This window comes from Cetorhinus maximus, chromosome 3, assembly GCF_964194155.1.
Source record: "Cetorhinus maximus chromosome 3, sCetMax3.hap1.1, whole genome shotgun sequence".
NCBI classification, from domain to species: domain Eukaryota; kingdom Metazoa; phylum Chordata; class Chondrichthyes; order Lamniformes; family Cetorhinidae; genus Cetorhinus; species Cetorhinus maximus.
In genome coordinates this window covers 117,976,117-117,998,959 of record NC_135881.1, presented here as the reverse complement: position 1 = coordinate 117,998,959, position 22,843 = coordinate 117,976,117, and the positions used below count along the sequence as shown (strand labels likewise).

The window sequence follows — 22,843 nt, the reverse complement described above, 5'->3', positions numbered from 1 at the left end:
TATTATAAAAGATGTGATAAACGGCCACTTGGATAATAATGATCTGATCAGGCATAGTCAACGTGGATTTATGAGTGGAAAATCACATAGGAGGAAAGGATGTACAGAGTGATTCTTAATGTTAAGAGATTAGAATATGTAGATGTACAAAGGGAGTCCTCGTCAATAAGTCGCTGAAAGCGAACATGCACGTGCAGCAAGTAATTAGGAAGGCCAAGAGTATCTTAGCCTTTATCACAAGAGGATTTGAGTACAGTAGAGAAATCTTGCTTCAATTGTATAGAACCTTGGTTAGATTGCACTTGAAGTACTGTGTGCAGTTTTGGACCTCTTACCTTAGGAAGGATATTATTGCCATAGGGGGAGTGCAACAAAGGTTCACCAGACTTGTTTGCGGAATGGCAGGACTGTCCTACGAGGAGAGATTGGGGAAACTGGGCCTGTATTCTCTAGAATTTCGAAGAATGAGAGGTGATCTCATTGAAACTTAAAAAATACTTAAAGGGATAAGCAGGGTTGATGTAGATTCTAGACTACCCTGGTTGTGGAGTCTAGAACCGGAGAAACAATTTCAAATTAAGGGGAAGCTACTTTGGATCGAGATGAGGAGAAATTTTTTTACCCAGAGGCTGTGAATCTTTGGAAATCTCTACCCCAGAGGGCTGCGAAAGCTCAGTCATTGAGTATGTTTAAAGTAAAGCGTGACATATTTCTAAATACCAGTGACGTAAAGGGATACAGGGATAGTGTTGGAAAAAGGCATTGAAGATGATCAGCCATGATCATATTGAATGGCGGAACAGGCTTGATGGGCTGAATGGCCTACTCCTGTTCCTATGTTCCTAAGGTGATTGGCAAAAGAACCAAAAGTAACATGAAGAAAAACCTTTTACACAGCGAGTGATTAAATTTGGAATGCACTGTCTGAGAGTGTGGTGGAAGCAAATTAAATCATGACTTTCAAAAGAGAATTGAATAATTTTCTGAAGAGAAAAAAATTTAGGGCTAGGGGTAAATGACAGGGGAGAGAGAAAGTAGAGTTGCCCTTAAACTGAGCCGGCACAGACACAATGGGCTGAATGGTCTCCTTCTAAATGTAATCAATCTATGATTTGTGTGTTTATACAGTTCTAGCATAATGCCCTGTAAATGAATAAAGGAAAACATCCCCTTTGTTCATGTATACCAAGGTCCTTCTGCTCCTGTACACTTCTGAGTATCCTACCATTTCCTACCTACTCCCTTGCCTTGTTTGGCTTCCCCAAATGCATTACCTCATACTTCTCCAGATTGAATTGCATTTGCCACTTTTCTGCCCATCTGGCCAGATCATTGATATTTTCCCACAGTCTAAAAAACAACCATTCACCACTACTCTATTTCCTGTCATTCAGCCAACTTCAAATCCATGCTACCACTGTCCCTTTTATTCTATGGGCTTCAAACTCGCTGACAAGCTTATTATGTAGCACTGTATCAAACACTTTTTGGAAGTCCTTGTACACAACATCAACTACATTACTCCCATCAAACTTTTCTGTTACATCAAAGTTAGTTAAACACGATTTGCCTTTAACAAATTCACGCTGACTTTCTTCAATTAATCCATACTAGTCCAAGTAACTGTTCATTTTGAACAGGATTATTATTTCTAAAAGTGGTGCCACCACCGAGGTTAAACTGAGTGGCTGATAGTTCCTGGGTTTATCTTTACACCTGTTTTGGAACAAGGGTGTAACATTTGCAATTCTCCAGTCCTCTGGCACCACTCCCTTTTCTAATGAGGGTTAGAAGATCATGCCAGTACACTTACTTCCCTCAACATCGTCAGGTGCATCTCATCTGGTCTCCGTGACTTAACTCTAAGTGCAGCCAGCATTTCTAATATCTTGAGTCATACGAACTCGAAACATTAACTGTATTCCTCTCCTCAGATGCTATCAGACCTGCTGAGCTTTTCCAGCTATTTTTGTTTCAGATTTCCAGCATCTGCAGTATTTTGCTGTTATTTCTAATATCTCTCTTTGTCAGTTGTTAACCTATCCACTATCTCAACTGCTTCCTCTTTCAGCATACAGCTTTCATCCTCACTCTCAACCACACATCCAATTTTTACATCTTCTGCAAAATTCTTAATCATGCCCCCCGGCCCACATTTACCTCCTCAAAAAATTCAATCAAGCTAGTCAGACACAAGCTTCCCTTAACAAATCTGTGCTGACTGTCCTTAATTAATCCATGCCTTTGTAAATAATGATTAATACTGTCCCTCACCTGGCAAGAGCACTGGACAGAAAATCTGGGGATAAGGATTGGACATGCATACCAGAACCCACCCAATCATCCTTAGTACCTAGGTGATAAGGCACCTGTGTAGGTAGCACTTGAGATATCTCAAAGCCTCATCTTGTAAAAGGTTCAGTCTTCCTTGATACACTGTATTATATGCATGATTAATAAACAAGCATTTCTGGCTTGTAATGATGTGTGATCCTTAAACCAATATCATGAAGTCAGAATCTTGATTCCTATCAAAATAGCTAGAGTAAATAAATTTACATTGTTGCTTTTGCACAGGACATTTAAAGGGCACAAGAATTTAAACCAGAAGGGTAGATTTTTTTAAATTGCACTTTTAGAGTGCAAATTCATAAAGGTTAACCACAGTGCAAAAGAGACTTTGTACTGATGTTCAGGGGTGGCATGATATCATTTTGCATGCTACAACCATATTTCAGCTAGTGCAAATCCCCTATGGAACTTTAGAACAGCTGTATTCAGGCAAGGATAAGCAGGCAAGGCTAACTAAATGGAGATTGTAAGGATACACTATGGAATCAATTTTCTCCTCAATTTATTTGTATATAGACGATGCCTGGAGAAACTCTGGCAGATAATCTGAAAAAGGAATTCACAAACGAACAATAGCTAAGCCCCAAGATCAGGTACAGCCTTCAACTCCCTCCGAGGCATGTATTACATTTTCGATATGTACAAATAATTTTGGCCTAAAGAATGACTCTTGGTAATGTGCTTTGGTACCACAGATTGGTGAGTATGGATTCTCCTTCACTTTTCCCTGGGCTTTTAGTTTCTAATTTTAGCTAAAAAATTATGGGAAAATTTGCTAGAGGTAACCAGATGCTGCAATAAAGGGAGAACGGACCGCTGTTTGTTATTGCCAACATTTTTAATTCGCTCAGGAGTCTCAAAATTCATGAAAGTTTTTAAATGCTCATAAGTTATGTGGGAAATATAAATATAGCTTTCCAAATGCTTTAGTTTTCAACATTAATCTTGAGCTTTACAAAACACAACCTGGGTAACTTGTGAGTAAATCACCTCAGCAACTCTGTTATTGAATAGACAATTCCGTGTCAACCATTTTTGCGATTTTGTCCCAAAGCCGTGTTGATAAAAACTTGGAAAAGGCTGACCTTGGTGAACAGTAAATTTCTTGGAGAGAAGTCATGATGAGGAGAAAATGACATTGAATTTAGCTTTGGAGGAGGCTCAGCCAGTGCCCTTGTCCAATAGGTATAAGGTTCTTGCTCCCAGTGTGGACGAGGGCACAGACTACAGGGAGGATGAGCAAACTGACCACAGTCCCGTGGTACAGGGCGCCATTCAAGTAGGAGGAGAAAAGAGAAATGTAGTAGAAATAGGGGATAGCATAGTTAAGGGAATGTTCTCTGCAACAAAGACAGAGAGTCCCAAAGGCTGTGTTGCCTACCTGGTGCCAAGGTTAATGACGTCTCTTCTAGGCTGGGAGGAACTTGGACTGGGAGGGGAAGGATCCAGTTGTTGTGGTCCACCTAGGTACCAATGACATAGGTAGGACTAGGGAAGAAGTTCTGCTGAGGGACTACAAGCTGCTTGGGGCTAAATTAAAAAGCAGAACCACAAAGGTAATAATCTCCGGATTACTACCTGAGCTATGTGCAAATTGGCGTAGGGTAAATAAGATTAGAGAGATAAATGCGTGGCTCAAAGATTGGTGTGGGAGAAATGGATTCCAATTCATGGGGCACTGGCACCAGTACTGGGGAAGGAGAGAGCTGTTCCATTGTGTCGGGCTTCATTTGAGCCATGCTGGGACCAGCATCCTGGTGAATCGTATAACTAGGGTTGCAGATAGGACTTTAAACTAATTAGTGAGGGGGGAAGGGTTCAATTGAAGGGAAGCTTAAAAAATCAAAAAGAACAAGAGAGCAGAGGTGCAGGGTAGTGAAGAGGCGAACAATAATCAAAGTGTGACAGGAAGAGGCAGAAAATATAAGCAGAAAAGTGCAGCAGAAATTAGAACCAGGGTGAGTAATAATTGTAAAAGTTCAAAGCTTAAGGCTCTTTATCTGAATGCACACAGCATTTGTAACAAGATAGATGAGTTATGGTCCAAATAGAAATAAATGAATATGACTTGATAGCTATTATAGAGACGTGGTTGCAGGGTGGCCAAGACGGGGAATTCAATATTCAAGGGTATTCGACGTTCCGGAAAAATAGGCAAAAAGGAAAAGGTGGGGTAGCTTTGTTAATAAAGGAAGATATCAGTGTGGTGATGAATAGTGATATAGGTGCAATAGATTGTGATGTGGTATCAGTTTTGGTGAAAATAAGGAATAGCAAGGGATAGAAGTCACGGGTGGGAGCTGTCTATAGGCCCCCTAAGAGTTGCCTCACTGTAAGACAATTTATAAATCAGGAAATTATGGAGGCATTTAAGAAGTGCACTACAATTGTCACTTGTGATTTTAATCTACATATTGACTGGACAAATCAGATTGGCAGGGGTAACATGGAAGACAAATTTGTAGAGTGCGTCAGGGATTGTTTCTTAGAGCAATACTTTGCAGAACCTATCCAGGAACAGGCTATTTTTGATCTAGTAATGTGTAATGAGGTAGGATTAGTAAGAGATCTCGTAGCTAAGGGTCCTCTAGGGGGTAGCGAACACAATATGGTAGAATTTCAAATTCAGTTTGAAGGTGAGAAAATCGGGTCTCAAACCAGTGTCCTCAACTTAAATAAGGGAAATTACAGAGATATGAAGAAAGAGTTGTCTAAAGCGGGCTGGGAAAATAGACTAAGGGGAAGGCCAGTGGATGAGCAATGGCAGACATTTAAGCAGATAATTCATAAAGCTGGACAAAAATTTATCCCGGTCAAAAAAAATGATGAAAAAGAAGGTTGAACCACCTGTGGTTAACAAAGATGGTCAGGCAGAGTATCCAATCAAAAACTAAGGCATATAAAGTGGTGAAAACTAGTGGCAGGCCAGAGGATTGGGAATATTTTAGGAACCAGCAGCTGATGACTAAAAAGCTAATAAAGAGGGAGAAAACTGATTATGAAAGTAATTTGGCAAGAAATATAAAAATAAACAGCAAGAGCTTCTACAGATATATAAAAAGAGAGTAGTTAAAGTGAACGTGGGACCCTTGGAGGATGCGACTGGAGAATTGATAACAGGGAACAAGGAAATGGCAGATAATTTAAACCAATATTTTGAATCGGTCTTCACAGTGGAGGACACTATAAACATCCTAACGATACCAGATAAGCAAGGAGCTAATGGGAGGAAAGATCTTGTTACAGTCTCATGAGAGACAAGGTGTTTGACAAGCTAATGGGACTAAAGGCAGACCAGTCACCAGGACCTGATGGCCTGCATCCAAGGGTTTTAAAGGAAGTGGCTGGAGAGATAGTGGGGGCATTGGTTGAAATATTCCAGAACTCACTGGATTCCGGGAGGGTCCCACCGGATTGGAAAACCATTAATGTGACGCCCCTGTTCAAGAAGGGAGGGAAACAAAAAGCAGGAAACTATGGGCCAGTCAGCCTGACATTTGTCATTGGGTAAATGCTAGAGTCCATTATCAAGGAAAAAATAGCAGGACATTTAGAAAAGCTTAACACAATCAAACAGAGTCAACATGGTTTTGTGAAAGGGAAATCATGTTTGACAAATTTGCTGGAGTTCTTTGAGGATATAACAAGCAGAGTTGATAAAGGGGAACCGGTAGTTGTAATGTATTTGGATTTCCAGAAGGCATTTTATAAGGTGTCACATAAAAGGTTATTGCACAAGATAGGAGCTCACGGTATCAGGGGTAATGTATTAGCATGGATTGAGGATTGGTTAACACACAGAAGACAGAGTGTCGGGATTAATGGGTCTTTTCCAGGTTGGAAAGACGTAGCTAGTGGAGTACCACAAGGATCAGTCCTCAGGCCTCAATTATTTACTATCTATATTAATGACTTGGAGGAGGGGGCAGAGTATAATATATCCAAACTTGCTGACAATACAAAAATAGGTGGGAGGGCATGTTGTGATGAGGACATAAGGAATCTGCAAGGGGATATAGATCGGTTGAGTGAGTGGGCAAAAACTTGACAGATGGATTTTAACGTAGGAAAGTGTGAGGTCATGCACTTTGGTAGGAAGGATCAAATGGCAGACTATTATTTATATGAGAGAGGCTCCAAAAATGTGCAGAACAGAGGGATCTGGGTGTTTTTGTGCATGAAACACAAAAGGTTAGCATGCAGGCGCAGCAAGTAATTAAGAAGGCAAATGGAATTTTGGCCTGTATTGCTAGGGGGTTGGAGTTTAAAAATAGGGAAGTCTTGTTACAACTGTACAGGGTGTTGGTGAGGCCACACCTGGAGTACTGTGTACGGTTTTGGTCCCCGTATTTAAGAAAGGATATACTGGCATTGGAGACAGTTCAAAAGAGATTCACTCAGCTGATTCCTGGGATGAAGGGGTTGACATATCAAGAATGGCTAAGCAGGTTAGGCCTTTATTCATTAGAGTTTAGAAGAATGAGGGGTGATCTTATTGAAACGTACAAGATTCTGAGGGGTCTTGACAGGGTAGATGTTGAGAAGATGTTTCCACAAGTGGGGGAATCTCGAACTAGGGGACATAGTTACAGAATAAGGGGACACTCATTTAAAACTGAGATGCGAAGGAATTTCTTCTCTCAGAGGGTAGTGAATGTCTGGAATTCTCTACCCCAGAGAGTTGTGGAGGCTAGATCACTGAAAGTATTTAAAGAGGAGGTAGATAAATTTTTGAAATATCGGGGAGTTGAGGGCTATGAGGAGCTGGCAAGAAAGAGGAGCTGAGGCCTGGGCAGATCAGCCTTGATCTTAGTGAATGGTGGGCAGGCTTGAGTGGCTGAATGGCCTACTCCTGCTCCTATTTCTTATGTTCTTATGAAATGGGAGAAAAAAAGGTAATCTTTTAACCACATAAGCCTGGAACTAAATGTGTGTTTAATAAACAAAGATTTCAGTTCTGATGAAAGGCCATCGACCTGAAACACTAATTCTGTTTCTCCTCAGGCGCGCATCCTGATGTCACCACGTGTCATTCTGATTTTCAGTTTGGCGGGCGCGCACCTGTGTCGCTGCATGCCCACCGAGCTGTCAAAGGCTTTTTAAGGCCATTACTCAACTAATTAAAGTACTTGTCAGGGCTGCCCATCCAACCTTAAGGTTGGCGAGCAGGCGAAGAGCCCAGACGACCTTCGCATTTTTCATGGAACCTCATGCACGGGCGGGATGAGGTTTCATGAAGGGTTTATTAATTCAAAAAAATGTTTTGTAAAAATTCATAAACATGTCACAGCTCATGTGACAATGTCACATGAGGGGACATGTCTGACTAATTTTTTTTTCTTTACGACCAAAATTAATCTCCCTGAGGCAGCTCTGTGCCTCAGGGAGATTTCTGCGCTCTTTTGTGCGCATGCACGTGAAAGAGTGCAGGACCCAACTCTCCTTCCTCCCCCCGCCCGCACAGGTAGCGCTGAGCGCTTCCGGGTGTGCGTCACACTGGGCGGGCCTTAATTGGCACGCCCACGTAAAATGGCGATCGGCTTTGCGCCCACCCGTGCCCCCTCCCAACTCTCCTGCCCGACGGGGAGAAAATTCTCCTCCAGATTTCTTTACTCAAGTTCACACCCTCTGAACCAATATCTCAATAATGTAGGGATGAACAGAAGACCCTTTGTATTCCAGCTCACAACTTATATCATATATTCTGTGTGATCTTGCTTGATTTCACATGGCAAAAGAATAAGAACTGTATAAACCACAGCCTAGGCTGTAAACCGACAACTGGGCTTTAAACCTTAAATTGACAAGTGAACAGTAACATTGACATGCTGCAGGTAACAATGGCCACAGGCTTAATTATTCCTGCACAGAATGATAGAAACAAACAGTTACATCCACTGAGTTAAAGCTTAGTGTGTCTGTTCACTGCTGATCTTCCATCAAGTCTTTCTAGCCCTTTATCTTGTCAATGATTTTTAGATAGACATCTCAATTGGGCAAAAGTAATTTAAACATCTAACTCAAATAGAGATGCCAATCAAACACATCAAAGAAAGCCATGGAATGTTTATATTTGAATGGTATAGTTGGGCCCAGCCTCAGATATCTGTTATAGATGTAACATCTATTCTGGGGTAATTGTACATCAAAACAAGGGCCTGAGTTTTTAGGTTGGCGGCGGGTGGGATTGGCAGGCCCGGGATCAGCTGGGGAACGGACCACCAACTGCGACCAGCCCCCAATTTCACATTGGCTGGCCGTTAATTGGCCTGTGGATGAGTTTTCATGGAAAATGTAAAGGCCACCTTGCCAATTCGTCCATCCGCCAACCATAAGGTTGGACGGACCACATAAAATCAGAGTCAATTGCTCCATTAATGGGCTTAATTGCCCTTTTAATTGTTGGCGGGCGCGTTTCCGACTTTTGCATGCGCCCACCGACCGAAAGATTGCACGAGCACGGGATGATGTCGGGACACTCCCCCAACGTCATCTCGCGAGATTTCACATCTGAAATCAGCATAAAGTTCTGCCCAAGGTGTGCCACTTTTTTGTGACTGAATCTGGTTTTTAGTCCTGAATGAATGGTGTGAAAAAGAAAGAAACCAATAGCATGGTAGGTTTTACAGACAGAATTCAAAATGTTCCAGAGTTTAATATGAATCAAACTCTTCTTTAATTTGTTATTTTTTGCAGAGTACAATTAGGCTCTCTGCATGTTTTGAAATTTTAGCTTAGGTCCTACTGAAGAGGGTCAAACAAATTTATGTATATTTACCTTTACAATGTTTCTCAAAAATGCCCCAAATTCTCCAAACGCAAGATATTACATCAAACTGTAATCTATGTTACATTGACAAATACAAATATCATTTAGTACATAGCAAAATAAAACAGAGATGAATAATCAGCTACTCCGTATTTGGTTACACAAGTAAAATACTGCGAATGCTGGAAATCTAAAATAGAAACAAAAATGCTGGGAAAAAATCAGCACAGCAAGCAACACCTGCTAAGAAAGACATAAAGTTAATGGCCCAGATCTTCCGGTCAGTGTCAGACAGGCTGCATCTGATGCTGGCTACGATTTAAACTGGCCACTTAGCATTTTACACTGGAACCTTTGCACCTTCCGATGCCAGCTCCAGCAGGAATGCAGGGACGAACAGAGTTGGGAGGCAAATTCTTGGATGTAATTCCAGCACAGTCATATCCCCTTTTCTTGTTATGAACTGAGGACATGCCCCTTAAGGTCTGTCTTCTGATCATTGACTACACTGTTTTAAATGGAGCTATCAACCTCTGAAACTGCACAGCGTCACCCCACAGACATTGCAAACACCCCCTCACCCTTACAATGTTCAATCCCCTTCTCTCACCCCTGATAGTATCCATCCCACTTCACCCCAGACAGTATTCACCCCAGCTCATTCCACAAAAATGCTCAACCCCGCCTCCCTCACCGCATTCCCCGACAATGCTGATTCTTCCAACATTGGTCAGACAGGAGCCAGGGATTCTGGAAGGAGAGGGTGTTTGGGAGGGGGTGAGCACTGTGCTGTCCAAGGGGCAGGAGGGGGTGAGCATGGTCTCTCTGGGGGTGGGAGGGGTGAACATAGTCCGGGGGGATTTGGACATTGCTAGGATGGGAGTTGGGGGGTGAGCATGGTCAGGAGGGAGATGATGAACACGCACGGGTGACTGAATCAGTCGACCACCCATTGAACTCAGCTTCCTGGCTCTATGTGACATTATTGGCCCTCTTCCTTGTCTCACACCTGAGCCCCCAAATGCATTGGTGGACAGATAGTGGCGATCCCTCTTACTGTACCCCCACATGGACCTGACCCATACAGTGATTTTGCAGGTGATCTGGGCAATACCTTCTCAGACAAGCATCTCCCAGTTAAGCATTTATTCACTGGCCCTCTGAAAGTTCTGCACAGTAACTGAGACTGAAGCAGAGTTTAAAGCACAATCAATAATCACTCTTTCCTCCTTCCATGTACAGTAAAAATATCCTGTGACATCTCGGGGACGGTGGGGGAGTGCAGCTGCACTGCTGGGATGGGATGGGAAGTGGTGAATATTGTCAGAAAGTGTAGGTGGAGGTAGGGGGGGGAGAGGAAGGTTTGGGGGGTTGGTGGCGGTGTTGGTGGTGTTGAACATTGCCAGGGGTTGAATATTGCTGGGAAGGGATGGGGCAGCGGAAGGGTGGGGGGAGTGAACATTGTCGCAAAGTGGGGAGGTGGTGTTGAACATTGCTGGGTGAGGGGGATAGGTGAACATTGATGAGAGGGGGTGTGAACATTGCTAGGACATTGGCTGAACATTGCTGTGGGTGCTGGAATGCTTTGACTCTCAGCTCATTTACTTAGAGCTTCACTGCCTCTGATTTGAAAAACTCTTAAGTAAATCCATGTAAAAAGCCCAAGTCTCGGTGGTTCTGGCCATCTGATCCCACTGTCATTGGCATCATGGAGCAATCCGGGCAGGGTAAAACTGGCAATCGGAACTTTAAACTTCCTGCTTAACTACTGCGAATGTGTGAACGTTGGGACTTCTTCAGGGTTCTGATGCGCATCAGTGATATAAGTTGAATCGGAGGCCTATTCCTATATCAGAAGATTTGGGCCATTGGTTTCAGGTCAATGAAGCCCTCTTTCTCTCTCCACAGATGCTGCATGACCTGCTGAATATTTCCACTGTTTGCTGGTTTTATTTCTGTATTTGGTGGCATTGGCTTAGGGCAGAATGTCAGGAGGACATTGGAAGACCTCCCTGTTGTTTCCCAAATAGTGTTCTGGGATCTTTAATGTTTACTGGAACCCCTGAAACAAGCAGAGCAGTCTTTAGATTTAAAGTCTCTTGCAAAGGACTGCATCTCTGACACATCGCAATCTCCGAATACTGCACTGCAAAATGGAGCATCAATTATAGCACTCAGTTCCAAGGGTTACCGCCCAAACTGAAGCAATAATATTCTGTACTGAAATTGCTGCTGGACTTGTGCCATTTTCTGAACAGTGTGTTGACAATAATGCCACCAATTTGTGCATTAATAACTGTCCAAACCTCCACAATGACAGAATCACAGTAGGAATTGGTTCCAACTGCATTTCCTTTATTAAAAAAAAAGTTGAAATTCTAGCTGCAAGGGATAGGATAGTTGATCTGAATTTTTTTCCAATTAGCTCAATTTCTGTCCCACATCTCCCGCTCGGCACTCAAACACAAGAGAAGGTTACACAGTTTGCCCTTTATTTTGTGGCTTCTTGGGGACTCCCAGCTGTAATATGACTCTGACCACAGGGGAGAAACTTGGATGTAAAAGAACACCTAGTGTAGCAGTATAGCAACAATCATTGCTTACTTCCCAAACAAAAAAGCATCTGTGACTCAAACAAAAGAGCCACCTCCATGAGGGAAACAGCACACGGGTCCTGGCCTGACAGAATTGTAATAATTTGTCACCTCCGCTTTTGAGACCTTTAGGTTCTGAGATATCAATTATCTTGGGCAAAAAAAAGCATAAAAAAGCAGGCCATGAATACCATGCTGTTTCTCTTGCAGGCTTTGGCAGATTCTTAACATGAAAAATAACACCGAATGTTTTTGCTCAAAACAGAACCTCCCACTGAGGCTTTATGGGGGCATTCTGACATGAAACAATAGGTCACAGAAACTGCGCCAATGAACAGGTCACTGAAAACAAAGGTGTCATAATATGGATTATCTACTAACACAGGGAATGCCAGGATTTATCAAGATCACATGATTCTCTACAGCTTTGAGTACTCCTGAGCCAATTGAGCAATATATCTATTTTTAAGCTTATTTTCTTAATTTCATTATACTAACCAGCTAATTAAATGAATGCTTGAATAGCTATCTCAGTTGCTTGCAACATTTATGACAAGATCAATTAATTTGTGCTACTTTAAGTTCTCTAAACGCTTCAACAATATTCTTCTCTTTCAAAGCTGTACGAATATTTTAACTCTTAAAATATGAATCTGTTTTTATCATACAAAGTCCGACAAAAATATTTTTCATAATTATTATTGGAGAGTTGGGGAATCAGGGTAACAACAGAAAATGTCTTAATTTATTGATTTGTTTCAGTCAATTATTCTTGTTATACTTGATGAGGAAGTACTGTTGTGTCCTGCAATGGGTTAAAGAATGGATGCTAATTACTACTTTAATCTACAGTGCTTCAAACACATACTTTCTGTCATGTAACATCTGGGAAAGAGATTTTCTACAAAATTTAGACACATATATAGGCTAATAGATTGCAGGCAATGGTTAAGGCTGTAATTTAACTGAGGTACATGTACTGATGATGTGATAAACCACCATCTTGAAGCTCGAGCTGCTTGAGAAGATCAGGAGAACTCAAATCAATTTACAGCTTTAAACATACTGCCAGCTATTTTTTATTGCATATAATTTGTTGCATATTGCAACAAATGTTTTAATGCTTAAAGAAAGGTTTGGGGCAGGATTTTCCGGCCCTGCCTGTTGCCGGGGTCGTCCGGTCCTGCCGAAAATCAATGGACTTTTGGCTGGGCTGCCAAGTCTCCCTTGGCGTGTTCCACCATGACAGGGCTAGAAAATCCTGGCCCTGGCTTGCCACTTCTTTCCATTGTCTGACAGGTTTTGGGAACTTAGTTATACAGTGGAGCTAAGGAGGGGACATATGCTAGTATGGGGCAATAAGGGTGATAAAGTGATAGAACCTGAAGTAATTTGGCATCATGTGGCAGTCTTTGCATCAATATGATGTTTCTCAGATGTTGTTGCTCAGTAGGAACTATCTTGTGTAATATTGGGACTGAAAATGCAATGACATGCATTTGGTGCTCTTTTTCATATTTCTGAGCACCAGAGGTCTACAGTTTTGAGCATGTCTAATTGGCTCAGCAAAGCAAAAATATGGCTGACAGTGTGAAGGGTTTTGGGAGACTGTGCAAAATCTGTGAGCAAAGCTCATCAGGATCATGGAAAATATTTAAAGCAGGAACTTCCCCATAATCCAACTGGAGTGCCTGAGCAGTGTTCTAGTGCCACCCCCCAGAAGGAAAAACCAGGAGAACTTGGGAATAAGGATAGTGTTCGAATTGGCGTTCCATTTTAAGGTATACAAGACCAGTTCAGGTCCAGGTGCTTCAACAGAGGGCCTATTAAGAAATAGAGAATTATCTTTACTTGCCACTTCTCTCAGAACAGTCTCATTCCCCACCACCCACTCCACACCCCCACCACTGATAAACATGCCCTTTTAGAATACAATTTTCGCTGTGCTTGAAACAGCAAACAGAAGAAGTTTTCAGAAACATACTTGAGTAACTGATATCCCACCAACCCAAAAGACTGGCCAAAAGAAAGGCTTTTCCAGCTGTCAAAGGGAGAAAGCTTTCATCCTATCAATCTGGATTTGATTCAAACTTAAGTCCCAGAGGATAACATGTTAATCCACTGCACCTCCCAGTCTCAGAAACTGATAGGCTAATAATATTTATTTTTTTCATGCAAAATATCCGTGGCAGGTTAAGTATACAGTTTTTCTATTAATACTTTACTAGAAAAATATGGTAGAAGATTATCTATGCTTCTTAGCAAAAATATCATTCAGTGGTTGTCATCAAAATCCCAATTGTCGACCTAAGCATAACTGCATGGAACACTCAACTGGAAATGGCACAGCAAAGACCAAGGGGGTTTTCAAACATCAAGAGGATGAGTCACTCACAGAACTCTGACAGCACACCTGAAATCTCAGCTGGTTTCTATCAAGCTGCATTTCAAACTCTTTATTGTATAAATTATTCCCCAGGAATTTTCTTCTGCTGATGTTGGTGCCAAAAAGGATTTAACAGAGAAATAAAGGATGAGAGACAAGAAAGAGTGCAGGGGAGGGAGCGGCTAAAGAGAGTGTGTTAAAGCCAGAGAGGGGAAGACAGGGGAAAGTGCAATGACCAGTGCAATAAAACACTGAACTCTTACCTCAGCCTGTGAATTCGATAATCCATTCTCTATTGACAAGCCGCTGGAGCTATTATTGGGAGAGCTGGGGCCAGATCCTGGGGCACTGTTACAAACTGAGGAACCTTCAAGAAAAAAAATAATAAAATCAGAAATTACACAGTTACTATTTATCCACAGTGAGAATGGGATCAGCAAAGCAGCGATTTCCTTTCTGTTAAGTACATTCGGCAAAACTGAGGTGTATTTTTAATTTATTAGTAACCTTGTCCGTCTTGATCTGTCCCGCTCTTGCTCACTCTTTAAGAAAGGGGACCAGAGGATGTGTTCCAACTATAGAGGGATCACACTTCTCAGCCTCCCCAGGAAAGCCTATGCCAGAGTGCTGGAGAGGAGACTTCATCTGTTAGTCGAATCTCAGATTCAGGCAGATTCCGCCCTGGTATGGAACAGTGGACCTGTTCTTTGCCCTCTCATGGATATTTGAGGGAGTTTGCTAATCCAGTCTACCCCTGTTTTGTAGACCTGGAGAAGGCATACGACTATGTTCCTTGGGATATTTTGTGAGAGGTGCTGCGGGAATATGAGATGCTGGTGCCGCTTGTGTGTGTTATCAGGTCCCTCTATTCGCGGAGCGAGAGTTGTGTCTGCATTCTCGGCGTAAAGTCGAATTTGTTCAAGGTGGGTTTTGGACTCTGCCAAGAATGCGTCTTGTCTCTGCTCCTGTTCGTGACTTTCATGGACAGGATATTAAGGCACAGCTGAGGTACAGAGAGTACCTAGTTTGGGGGCTTGAGGGTGGTCTCTCTGCTGTTTGCAGATGATGTTGTGGTTCTTGCCTCATCCGACTGTGATCTCCAGCACGCACTCGAACGTTTCAATGCGGATCAACAGCTCCAAATCTGAGGTCATGGTTCTCTCCTGGAAAAGAGTGCGTTTCTGTCTCCAGGTGAGTGGGCTACAGCTTCCCTTAGTGGAGGAGTTCAAGTATCTCGGCATCTTGTCCGCGAGTGATGGTAGGGGAGAGTGTGAGATTGACCAGCGGATCAATGCGGCGGCTGCAATTCTGCGGGCGCTCGACCAGTCCGTGATGTTGAAGCGGGAGCTGAGTTGTAGGATGAAGCTCTCGGTTTACCGGTCAATCTACATCCCCATCCTCACTTATGGTCATGAACTGTGGGTAATGACCGAAAGGATAAGGTTGTGGGTACAAGCGGAGGAAATGAGGTTTCTCCGCTGGGCATACACTCTGGGACAGGGTGAGGAGTTTGGCAATCCAGGAGAGCTTCAGAGTAGGGTCGCTGCTCCTCCAAATCGAGAGGGACCAGTTGAGGTGGTTCGGGCATTTGATAAGGATATCCCCTGGTAGGCTCCCACTGGGGCTGTACCAGCCACGGCCCACTGGGCGGAGACCTCAAAGCTGACTCAGGACATGCTTGAGGGATTACAGCTCTCGGCTGGCCTGGGGATGCCTGGGAATGCCCCAGGAGGAGCTGGAATCTGTGGCTGAGGAAAGGGATGTCTGGTCAGCCCTGCTCAGCTAACTGCCACCATGACCCTCACCAGGAAAAGTGGTTTGAAAATGGATGAATGGTTGGATAGCCACCTTTTTTAGCCTATACTTAACCTGTTGGATTTACAGGTTCCATCCTTTTAAATCAAGAGTATTTTTGAACAGCCTGAGCTCAGCTAATAAGGATGGACTTCACGTTGACTAAGACCATGGCAATAATTTTTGTTTTCCCAATTTTCTCTCCTTAAAATGACTCTCATGAAAGCATACTGTTCCACAGACACTCATATCCTTCACGTGTGAGCTTAGACAGGGAATGTTGGCAGGCCTTTCTGCCATGGTGGAGGAACATTAATGTTAAATGACATCTTGTTTTACCAAGTATCCAAACATATGCACTTTGAAGCATGGGTCACTGATATCGATCACAAACTAGAAACCTGGCTAATTTTTTTCTTCCCTTATTCCAAGTGTAGTGCCTCCACCATCACCCTGGCTGGAAGCAGCTAACTCAGGACAGCTTAAAAGACTGAACTGAGAACCTTCCAGTTCTGTATGATTGAGCACCATGCTTTGCAATGCATTCACCCACTGAACGATTAGAATTATTCAGTTTTAACCTAACTTTTCTTCAGCTAGCCCTCATACAGTAAGAAAGAATAAATGAGTATAAGAAATCATGGAACAAGAACGAGTCATTCAACACATCAAGCCCACCCCCCTTCCTCAGAAACCATACAATCTATACTATCTACAGCAAATTACAATTCCATAGCACTTCTAAAATAGCAAATCCCAAGACACTTCATGGTGAGGGTCAGACCTGAGCAGGAGTAGGAAGCAGGTTAGGGAAGGTGGCTAAAAGGGATATTGAGGAGGGACATTTGTATTGTTTTTTTAAAGATGGGAGAAATGTAGCAAGAATTCTCCAAGCTGTTCACTCAAATAACAGCATTACACTCAACAAACTTGAGTTACTTTGTTTATCCTACTTGTTACTGTATTTTCAACAGATGTGTAGTATTCTATTGATTGCCAATAGATGGGGCCTGTGTAACAGAAACACTTTATTTGTCTTGTCCAAAACATACTGGCTATAATACCACCTGGCAACAACTCTTGGGGGGTGGGTTTTATAGTCCCTTGCCGGCAGGTTTGAAGGCTGGTTGGGGGGAAGGGGAGGGCTTATAAAATGCAGCTCATGGCCTTCCTGCCACTTTCCTGCCCACTCCAACCTGTCTCCCATTTTAAGGGGGGAGCAGGGAGACACCGTTGGGCCACCCGTCCTTGGGCCTATTGAGGTCCTTAAGTGGCCAATTAATGGTCATTTAAGTGCTTCATCTCACCCCCCCTGCTGTTATTTTACCCGCAGCAGGGGGAGGCTCACGCCAAGCAGGACGCCCGGCAACATTTACTGGGTGGACTGATGTTGGGAAAAGAGGGAGGCCTCCTTGTGGTTCCCCTGTGCACATTAGAGGAATCCCCCACTGAGTCACACCCACCAAGCCCTCCACTCCACTTCTCAAACCCAGCCCCCAACCCCCTCACTTGGGCCTGCCAGCCAGGCCCTGCCGATACCCCGGACTTACCTTCAGTCCATCCTCCATAACCTCCTCTTCTTTGGGGACTGCTTGTAGTCCCAGCAGTGGTCACAGTGTGAACCTGGTGCTGCTGGGACTACAGAGCTGTAGGCCAATCAGATTGGCTCACAGGTCTCCAAGGTGGGACTTCCTACCCAGGAGGAAATGGAAGTCTTGCTTTGAGCTGATTAACGTCCTGCCTAGCATCAAGTGGGGCAGCTGGCTTTTTCATGGGTGGGCTCCCGACAAACTTTTTTAGTCGGGAGTGGGGAACATGCTGCCCTGTAAAATCCTGCCCTTAAGTTTTAAAAATGAATAAAATTACATTGCAATATTTAATCCTTCACTGTGGATGTCATTGCACATAAATGACATGCAGCACACTGGCTTTCTATGCACTGTTACGAGGATGTGCCTTTTTAAAAAGTTACAATTTCTCATTTTTATTTTCCTGAATGGATTTTTTAAAAACTGAAATCCTCTTCAGACAATGGAGGACTGCCATACGGCTACAATATACAAGCTTGCATTCCACCAAGTGAGATGAAAAAAGAATAGACATTCAACCCCTGGGGAGTATGAAGGACCCCATCTCCTGTTGACTTAACACTATCCTGAAACTTCTCAAACGTTTCTGAGGTGAGGCACCAAAATGAGTTTTTTTGGAGCAAAATACAATTACCTGTTCTAAAAAGAATGACTGCAGCGGGCATGGACTAATAGAATTTCCCTGGAATGTACTTTAAGAGACTGTTACCAAGCAGGGGAGGGATCAGAGATCAGAATGCTGAGCTGAAAACAGGCTGCAAAAGTCTGTTGCCCTCTCTCTCACTTGAAAGTATTGTGCCCAGATTTGCAAAGTAACCATTCTGAGAGGAGAAATTTACTGCAAACAAAGATCTTTTGGGAATAAATCTGCTCCATACAATTACAGCCAGGAAGACAACTGATCAAAATGGCCACAACATGGAATCACCACATCAAGACCAGCAAAAGAACAGCTAACCGTATACTCTTTTGTTTTATCTTCTTCATGGACTGTGAAACATCCTTAAGCTATCTTTTTATTCTACCATCTGTACTAGGGTGTGAGTAGACCCAGGGAATGATGGGTGTGATTTACCTAGTTTTTTTAATATATTCGGGAGATAGTTTCAATAAACATCTTGTTCTTTATTTAACCTCAGAAAACCTGTCTGACTAATTCTTTACAATCTGAAAGTGTAAATAATGGGACTCCTGTAGTATTGGCAAAGCACATCCTCTCTAAATTCACAAAATAACCTTGCTATGGTCAGACCTGGAGTGGTAGAATAGGGGAGTCATTTTACTCCTATCCACATGGTTGTAACAACACTGAGAATCACTGTCAGGAAATCAAGAGCCTTATGAAACCACCTAACATAATTCAAATGATAGATTTAAAAACTAAAAGCAAATAGCTATTTCCAGAGTTATTTCAAGGCTACATTCTCACCTTAGGCTTCAGATGGTACCCTCACAATTGAAGATGTCTTATAATCATGCAAATATATCCACTCTCTTACTACTGTCACTTCAATAATACACCTTAGGTTGGACTATGAAATCAAGGCTCAAATACATAAGCTGGATTTTCTGATCAGTGTGATTTTATTATGGGTTACTACTCATTTTTAAATACAGTAACACCAATTAGAAAATCCAGACTGCAGAGAGTGACTAAGTTATTGTTACTGCAGTTGAAGTGCATGAGTGTTTTTACTTTAGCTTTACTTATAAAATTTTCCATAACTCACAACCAACACTGATCATGGAATGAGTATATTGACATTTATTCAGAGTTGGGCCTGGATTTAAATTGTACAGGAGCTGTCTTTGAGCATTTTGGAATTGGGGTCAATTTTCATCTTTAGCCCTCCCAGAGCATGAAACTCTGTTCCAAAAATACTGATGATGGAAGTTCACTCCACTGATTCTGGGGCACCCAATAAACAGTGCTCAAGTAGAAATTCTTGAATTCCATAGTCCTTTCTTTCCTCTTTACTTTATCAGTGTGTCAATTAGTGGCTGGCTGGTGGGAAGGTGAGTCAATTAGCATTGTGAAGGGGGGCTCTGCGCCCAAATGGGCATCTAGGGCAGGACATACATCATGAGAGGAGTTAGGCTGTGAACTAGAAGTCAGTTCTGGCTATCAATTTATAGGTCTCCTTATAAATCATGGAATAAAAGGGACAGTAGCAACATGGAAACAAAATTGGGCAAGTAATAGGAAACAGAGAATAATAGTCAATGAATATTTTTCAGGCTGGAGGGTTTGTGGTGGAGTTCCCCAGGGGTCGGTACTGGGACCCTTGCTTTTCCTGATATATATTAATGATCTAGATCTTGGTGTGCAGGGCACAATTTCAAAGTTTGCGGATGATATGAAACTTGGAAGCATTATATGTGAGGAGGACAGCGTAGAACTTCAAAAGGACATAGAGAAGTTGGTGGAGTGGGCAGATAGGTGGCAGATGAAGTTCAATGTGGAGAAGTGTGAGTTGATGTATTTTGGAAGAACATGGACAGACAATATAAAATAAGGCCGAAAATTTTGAAGCGGATGCCGGTGCAAAAAGACGTGGATGTGTATGTGCATAGATCATTGAAGGTGGCAGGGCAGGTAGAGGGACCAGTTAATAAAGCATATAGTATCCTGGGCTTTATTAATACAGGCATAGAGTACAAGAGCAAGGAGGTTATGCTGAATTTATATGAGACACTCATTAGACCTCAGCGGGAGTATTCTGCACAGTTCTGGGCGCCACGCTATAGGAAGGATGTGAATGCATTGGACAGAGTGCAGAAGAGGTTTACAAGAATGGTTCCAGGGATGAGAAACTTCAGTTATGAAAATAGATTGGTGAGATTGGGACTGTTCTCCTTAGAAAGGAGAAGGCTAAGAAGAGATTTGACAGGGGTGTTCAAAATCATGAGAGGGCTGGATAGAGTAGATAGGGAGAAACTGTTCTCGCTCGTAAAAGGATCGAGACGGAGAGGGTGCAGATGTAAAGTGATTTGCGAAAGAAGCAAATGTGATGTGAGAAAAAACTTTTTCACACAGCGGGTGGTTCGAGTCTGGAATGCACTGCCTGGAAGTGTGGTGGAGGCAAATTCAATCAAGGCATTCAAGAGGGCATTAGATGATTATTTGAATAGAAACAATGTGCAAGGTAACAGGGAAAAGGCAGGAGAATGGCACTAAGTCATAATGCTCATTTAGGGAGCCAGTGCAGACATGATGGGCCGAATGTCCTCCTTCTGCGCTGTAACAATTCTGAGATTCTATGACTCTCATTCATCTCTCCTTAATTGTAATGTCAGTCTATAAAAACTGAACAAATAAAGTCTATTAACAGCCAAATACTACTACCTTCAGCAGCAGACTCTGCTGCTACATGCAACCTTGATCCCATTTGCAGGCCTTTCATCCACCCTTGTGCCACCTCCTCATACCTGACGTAACTCACTTCCGATGTCTTTTCTGTGCAACCAGCAAAAAATGGAGTGTGGAAGAAAATTTGCAGTCACTTTACTTTTTAACAAGCTCAATAGCTTCTTAACTGTTTCTTTTAAAACGGTAGGCGGGCTTCCGCTTTCCACACTCGCTTGCCTTCTCTGTTATCGGAGACTGGCGGGATGATGTCGGTATACTGAGCCGACGTCGTGTGTGTGTGTGTGTGTGTGTGTGTGTGTGTGCCTGAGTTTGGCCATAAAATCCAACCCAATGTTTTTCCTATGTAACTTGTGAAAAATGGAGTGGGCAAAGAAAAATTGCAGTGGCTTGGCTTTTTAACAAGCTTAATAGATTTCGGCGCCCGCTCGCCTTCCATATTGTCGGAGACTGGCATAATGCCCAATTTGTGGCCATAAAATTCAGCCCACGGTTTTATCGATAGAACAATTTAATCATCGAATGATGACAGAAGGAGGCTCTTCGGCCCGTTATGTCTGTGCCAGCTCTCTGCAGGAGAAACTCAGCTAATCTCACTCTCCCACCCTTTACCCATAGCCCTGCAATTTCTTTTGTCTTCAGGTCCTTATCCAATTCCCTTTTGAAAGCCAGAATTGAATCTTTCTCTACCACACCCTCAAGACATGTATTCCAGGTCCTGACCATATGCTGTGTAAAAAAAGTGTTTCCTCACCTCACTGTTGCTTCACATTATAATCATGTTTCACAACATTCACAAGGAAATGCAGTGAAGGTCATGATAACTGTATAGTTCTCCACTTTATAGTGTGGATATATTCACTATTAGTCATTCTTAGTCAGGTTGTACTAGAGTTTTCTTGGAAGGGGTGAGTGCAGGGTTAAAGTTTTGCAATAGACTATGGTAGCAGAAGCTCAGTGTTGGCCTTGTGCAGGATGTTGCAGAACATCCCTCTAGTAAGAAGCCCTGGGGCTGATCAGCTTGAGCTGAGTGGGAAGTTTGCTCACAGGAAGGGCTTCATGTCTCCAGTTCCATGTTCAGCTTACACTCACTCTGACTAACGAATGACCCAGGTGTCCAGAGAACCAAGTAAGTAGGGGCAGGTTGGATTTCACCACATCTTTTTGCTGCCAGTAACAATATTCATGAGAGGCTGCTGGTGCTAAGTGTTCTTTCACCCCTGCAGTGGTAGGTAAAGTGTACACACACTCTCGTTCAGAGGGATGGTTAAGCCTTTTATAATTTCAGTGGCCTGATACACACCTGTTTTGCCACCTCCTCTTTACTTTGATTAAAAAAAATTCTAAGTGAGATATCATAAAAATGAGTCCCTTCATTGAAGAGTTCAGGCCAACAGAGTGGAGCAAAAATTCCCTCTCTGCTAACAACATCCTGTTTTATATAATCAACCTTCTCCTTTCCCCAGAATTTTTCAGACAACAGAAATATAAATAAAATTGGGAGAGTGATAGAAAGAAGTAATTTCATGAATATGAAGGCTCGGATTTTTGCAGAGTTATGGAGACTGCCGGGACTCCGGATCTGAGAGATCCTATTTTCATGGGGAGGGGCTGAGATATGATTCACACATGGGGAAACTTGAACAGGAGTGCCATTTGAACTCAGTGCTAAATTGAAATGGACCCTATTTTCACTGGAGTGAGGTCTGTTTCCTGCAGTAGTAATGTGCATAAACGATGGATACGGTCTGTGGAACTGGAGATCTGTCAAGTCATTTAAATACATGCTCTTTAAATTTTGAAAAAAAATACAACAGCCTGCTGTGTCTCTGAGTTCAGAAAAAAAAAAACAATTTCCATGGCTGTTAGTTGACAGAAGGCTGAGGGTTATCATTATAGTATTATTACTGCTTGACAGCTGCCACAACCTGTCATTATCACAGTGGGGGGCTGTAAATTCACAGTTAGGTTGACAGATCCATGAGGTAATTA

The 22,843-nt window shown here is 42.7% G+C and overlaps 1 protein-coding gene across 2 annotated transcripts in view; it reads right to left on the bottom strand.

Annotated features, from left to right (window-relative positions):
- LOC144678862 (histone deacetylase 9-like) overlaps window positions 1–22,843 on the bottom strand; it is a 635,070-nt gene that overhangs the window by 369,935 nt on the left and 242,292 nt on the right. For both annotated transcript variants that reach the window (XM_078538855.1, XM_078538856.1), the window contains exon 7: window positions 14,365–14,468. In XM_078538855.1, coding sequence (XP_078394981.1) covers window positions 14,365–14,468 — 104 coding nt within the window. The remainder of the gene's footprint in view (window positions 1–14,364; window positions 14,469–22,843) is intronic.